This window comes from Polypterus senegalus, chromosome 12, assembly GCF_016835505.1.
Source record: "Polypterus senegalus isolate Bchr_013 chromosome 12, ASM1683550v1, whole genome shotgun sequence".
NCBI classification, from domain to species: domain Eukaryota; kingdom Metazoa; phylum Chordata; class Cladistia; order Polypteriformes; family Polypteridae; genus Polypterus; species Polypterus senegalus.
In genome coordinates, this window is record NC_053165.1 from 105,792,447 (window position 1) to 105,798,446 (window position 6,000).

At 37.6% G+C, this 6,000-nt stretch overlaps 1 protein-coding gene across 6 annotated transcripts in view; it reads right to left on the bottom strand.

The window, feature by feature from the left end:
* The window catches only part of pou2f2a (POU class 2 homeobox 2a), a 151,406-nt gene extending 147,179 nt beyond the window's left edge, over positions 1 to 4,227 (bottom strand). For all 6 annotated transcript variants that reach the window (XM_039773132.1, XM_039773131.1, XM_039773130.1 and 3 more), the window contains exon 1: positions 4,028 to 4,227. In XM_039773132.1, coding sequence (XP_039629066.1) covers positions 4,028 to 4,127 — 100 coding nt within the window. In that variant the 5' untranslated portion in view covers positions 4,128 to 4,227. The remainder of the gene's footprint in view (positions 1 to 4,027) is intronic.
* Positions 4,228 to 6,000: the final 1,773 nt, after the last annotated feature.

The window sequence follows — 6,000 nt, forward strand, 5'->3', positions numbered from 1 at the left end:
CTTTAATCAATTTAATTTTTATAAAGAAATTATTTAGATTGTCATAACTAATTTGATTATTATAATTTTCCCTAAGTTGTCCTTCTGAAACAAGTATTAACAGCCTACTAATGATAATGAAACCTCATTGCTGCTTCTGGAGTTGTAATAGAAATGACACAAAACACTGAAAAACTAAGCTATACTGGACCCATGTCATTTTCAGAACCTTATTAAAAACCTTTATGCTAATTTACAGGGCCCTAAATGTTGATCTATTTAATGAACTTTCTTATTTCACACAACAAACAAAACTGATAGGATTACCATACCTGCTGTCTGCTCATTGCAATTTTCTATCTATTCCAACTCACGTGTCTCCTTTGTTTTAAAATTTAAAATCCAAACTAAAGATCCATCTCACCTTACTTAAACTGAAAAACTGCCATATCCTCGAAGTCAAACATGTTTAGTTTTCTAATTCATCATGCTTTCACGGAGCTACCCTTAGCCTTTTGACATGCTGTTCTGTTGCTTTACTTAACTAACAATATTTAAGCCTGTCCATGTAGTTTGAAATTATCCGTTCCTTCTGAGTTCTTCTAAGATGAGTAGCATTTCTGTAAGTAGCTTATGGCATTTTAAATCTAAAAGGCACTATATAAACATTAATTTATAGACTGATTGATTGCAAGGTCTAGTAATTTTGCCTTAGATCTGATTATCTTTACTCAGTTCCTTGACACACAACTCTTCTTTAATAATTAATACAAATAGTCACATATTTTCTCTTAAAGTACAACATAAATGTACTGCAAATCTAATTCTGGTCAAGCATTAGGTCTTTTTCTAAATCTGACAAAGGTTTATCTTATTATCTTTGTTTCCCATGAAGTTTTACAAGGCATAGTCCTAAAACAAAGGGCTCACTAATAGAAAGATTCATAAGGTAATACCTGCACATTATCCAAAGCCAAACTTTGGTTTTAGCATTATGGTGATTATCTGATATTACTTAAGTATCATGGAGCATCATGGTTTGTGAAACTGTTTATATGCAGATTGGTTCACCCATCGATTACTCATATGAGATTTGAAAATGTTGTTTTGTCTGCTAATCCAGTGAAATGAGACTTGAAAGAAGGAGGAAGGTCAGAGTACTGTTTACATTTCAATTGATTATTTGTGCTTGTGTAGTTTAAGGACAACTAGGCAGATGAAAAGATAAGCATTTACATTTACTTTTAAATTAAGCATGCATTCAAATTAATTTCAACATACTTTAGCTTTAATCAATTTGACAGATACAGATAAAGTGAAATAACTTTAACCCAATCAATCTATTTTCTAAACAAGACATTTCCATTATAGAGAGGGTAATAAAGAAAGAGCCAGCCCTGGGTGAGACTGTAGTCTGTCACAGGTTGCAGTCACACACTGACACCAGAACAGTTTAGAATCACCAGTATATGCGTGTTTCTAAGATGTGGGAGGAATCGAGGACAATCTACACATAAAGATAAACTAGAAAATCATTGAAACCCTAAATCTTGAGACAGTGGCACTTAGCTATTTACAACACCACAAACAGTGACAAATCTGTATTCGGTCCCTGGAGTTGTGATGTAGCAGAATTATCTTCTGAAGCATGATAGCTTCAACTCAAGGTATCATTCAACTATCTGCAAAACCAGTTTAAACATATTACATTCCAAGAGAAACCACAGCTATCCATAACTTTGACTACTGTAAAGTAATACTTTTTCAAATTTGTAAACACTTAGACGTTAGCAAATCAGCAGACTATAGTTATGATCACTGACAAAATAAAAAAAAAACATTAAAAAACATCACTGTAAATTAAAATATTTATGTAACTCAGGCAAACTTTTAAATCTTATGTGAAGTCCAGCTAGCAAAGGTTGGCAAGTGCAAGGACAACTCTTTTAAACTAACACTTAAAACGAAAATAATAATTCTTGTCAATGTACATGCATCAAAACCATGGCATGTGCTGGAACAGTTGCTATATATTGGAATCAACAATATCTTGGTAAATAGTTCAGTTTTAAAAATGACTGTTCTAAAATATAAAAATACAGGGCAATCTGGAGTAAACCATCCACACTTCTGTAATTTAATAATTAGACCATTTGCATTACCAAGTAGTTAATACTGTTGGTATTACATTTGCATCTTACTACATGAAAAACATTCTAAACTCCTAAAACTAATCTTAAAGATGCAAGACTTTGCAGTGTCAGTAGTAAAATCAAAGTCTAGACTGAGGAAGGTGAGAATGACATAGCACCTCTTCAAGAATCAAAACCACGATGGGTGGAAACTAGAAAAAGCATAACCTTTAATTATAGAAATATAGAGCACATATAGAGAATACTGTATAGTGCAAATACGCAACTACATTGATTGCACTGTACAGTATTCTCTATATGTTTACATCAGAAAGAAAAATATATTTCTTTTTTTCTTGGGATGCTCAGGTATTGCTGCCTCTCAAGGAAAACAAATATGCCGAATAAATTTTGGGAATGGATTACCTCCCTATAAAAGGACATGTGTGGTCAGGAGTTAGTGTAGTTTTATACACATCAGAATTACTGCTTTTTTGTGTTGTCTCATTACGTTTACCTTCTATTTCTGCAAGTATACTGTTGGTATCCTAAACCTTTCATTCTTTTATAAACACAGGAATCCCATTTTGAAACTGCCAGTACTGTTACACATTAAAATGGAATAGACATATCACTAGAATTCGCTCTTGCAAAAGGATAATAAGTGCAGTAGAAAGCTAAAGCACTCAATTTTGTTTAGGTTACAGTAACGGTTCCTCTGTTCTGTACTTGCAGTGACTTGGAGACTAAAGCTTCTTTACACAGTCAAGGTGACTGGCCACAGTTGTTTTAGGAACTGACTGGAGCATTTATGTACCACAACCAGGCCTGAGGACATCCCAGATCTGTGGTGATTTGCTGTTGAAGAGAAAGCAACAAAGAAGCCTAGCTATATAGTGCAACCTGCTTGTCACCCACTTCATTTCACAGCACTCATCTCCTGGGTTGAACATTGCACTACAATTAACAGAAGCATGAAAGAAAGAAGCACAAACAACATTTCTAGGAATGGGTAGAAAGATGACAAAAGACAGAAACAGTTGAAGCAGACTCTTTGCTTTTTTTTTTACTGTTCCCTGAACCTGGCTGGGGCCTTTTATCATCCCTACGAATGACACACTGACAGACAGTGATACAGCACAGGAAACACTGGTTCCTACTCTTTCTCTTCCTTCTGCACCCATACAACATCACTCTAGGCATTGGTACCCACAAAGGTAGCTCGAAATAACAACCGGGAGTAGGACTAAGAGGGACAAAAGCAAGATAATATGTAACTGCAGAAACAACGAGAAAAACATGATGCTGAAAAAATAAACAATTCAGGTCAAGGAACAGGAGATTTACAGAGAAACCTAGTAGTAGAGGAAAAGGGAGGTAGCCAGCTGTTGAAAAGAACAGGACAAACAACAACCAGGACTGGGACGAGGAAAGGGAAAACAAGATAATATATAACTGCAGAAGCCACGAGATAGCACGGTGCTGATAAAAATTAACACCTTAGGTGGAGGAACAAGTGATGTACAGAGCAGAAAATCTTGTAGTTGAGAGAAAAAAGGAAGGAAGCCAGTTGTTGGAAAGAGCAGGGCAAAAGCTGTCAGGCTGCAACAGTGAAGCTGCCTGTCTCCAGCCTCCTCGCTCTGTCCTGCTGTCACTGCTTCCCTCCTCTCTCCCACTCTCTACGAACAGAAAGCCGGCCCCGGGATCAATATCTGCGGGATCAATATCCACATGAATATTCTCCTCTCTCTAAGCCAGGCTAGAAGAAAGCGAGAGACAGAGAGGCAAGGCAGACCGGTGTTGCCAGCTTTCCGGCTCAGGCTCCTGCCCTTCTGCGATATTGTCAGTAAAAATCGGGCATCAAGGCAGAAGCTGCACAGGATTTGCACTTTTTTTTTCTTTCAGACAGGACTTACCGTTGGCTGCTCGGAGGGAAAGGGGAGATTTCAATCGCCATGCCGCCACTTCTGAAGAGGCTCGCTGGAACACGAAGGGGACTGGCAGAGGGACAAACATGATGCTTCACTGCTCCTTGCTCCCCAGCCGTCTTCTTGTATGCTGGTTACTCCTAGTTGTCAAAATTGCAGAACTTCTCAGACAGACAAAGGCAGTTGCAGCCAAGGCACCAACCAAAAACAAAAAAAAAAAAAAAAAAAAACAAAAAGAAGAGCAGGGAGCAGCAGCAGCTGAGCTCCTTGAGATGCCTCTCTTGCGGAAACAGAAGACAAGGCAGTGAGCAGCAGCTGGCTTTTTCTATAGCATAGTGAGAAGCTGCAGCCAGCAGAGGATCTCTCTCTGAAATCTCACAAAATCAAAGCACTGCTAGGGGAAGCTCTGCTGTCACCTTCGCCCCAGCCAGAAGAAAAATGAATCTCGCTCAGGCAGCCTGCGAGCGAAGCCACGGAGAAGCGAAAAAACCAGCAGGAAAATTAAAAGCCAAAAGAGAAAAAAAAATGTGGCAAGCTTAAAAAAGCGTAACAAAGGAGCAAGCCATCGTTCTCAAGGACTCTGGATTTTTATCTTTAATTCTTTATTCATTTTTTAATGGCTCGACTGAAAAAATTTATGCTACTTAATAGATATTAATTAATACATAACACAAAGCTAAAAATGTAGCTGCAATGAACAGACAGAGAAGTGAGATGAGCGCTTTCTTTCCTTTTTTCCTTCTCTCTGCATCTGCCTGTCTTCTTTTACTTTATTATTGTTACTTATTATTAATATAATTATTTTATATTTCCATAATCACATAATACATTTCCACTGTGCTTTGGAGACCTCACTATGAATTTTTTTCTTTTATCTCTAAAACAAAAAAGGCAAGAGAAAAAAGAGAAATAGCAAGGTTATCCAAAATCTTTGTATAATGTTGCAGAAATAGTCAAATAAATATTTATATAAAATATAACATTATAGAAATCTACTTTTTAGTTGTACTTTTGGTATCAGCTTCTTTGTCTGCTAGCCATCATCTGAAATAAACCTAAAATCCACCTGGCATGTATAGATTATTATTAAATAGAAAATCTATAGGCTAAACATCGCAATCAATAGGACAAAATCAATACCTGTACGTACTAAGCCAGGTCTCTTTCACACTCTCTGCCACTTGCACATGCTCGCTCCCTCCTCTCAGTGTGTGTGCATGTATATTTATATATATATATGTGTGTGCGCGCGCGCGTTTGTGTGTGTGTGTGTATACATAAGGCACATACACATACACACACATATATATATTCAGATATTTAACACACCTCGATAAACCACATACAGAGATCTTCACAAACAGTACAGCATTATTAAAAACAGAAACAAATTAGGAATTAATTTAAAAACAATAAATACACCCACACACATAGACTCACTCATACACAGGCACACATGAATGCACACACACAGATACACACACTAAGCTCTAGTCAGACTAATGCTAATACCCACTTCTCTGTCTGTTCCAAAACCCATTGCCTTCATAGTCGCAGCCTTTTAAAGATGCCACGCGGTATTTTCTCTGGGATGCTGATGATTTATATAAATAAGATTTTTAGGAATATTGAGATTTATTGGTTATTTTTATGGATTGAAAAATAAAAAGATGCAAGCCTGCCTTGCTGCCTGGCTGCTTGACCACTACAATGAACTCCTGTTAAACAGACACGGTCCACAATGAGTCCAGAGTTTATTGTCCCACTGTTTCTCTGATTCTCTCTCTCTCTCTCTCTCGCTCTCTCTCTCCCTTTCTCTCACCCTCCCTCCGCCCCTCCAGCTCTCGCTCTCTCCCCATTTGACAGATGACAAGCACAAGCGTCCCTGCCATACAGAAGTGACTGTCTGTTGTCCTTCAGAAACCCCCTTACAGACAGGGGGAGAGAAAGAGAGAGAGAGA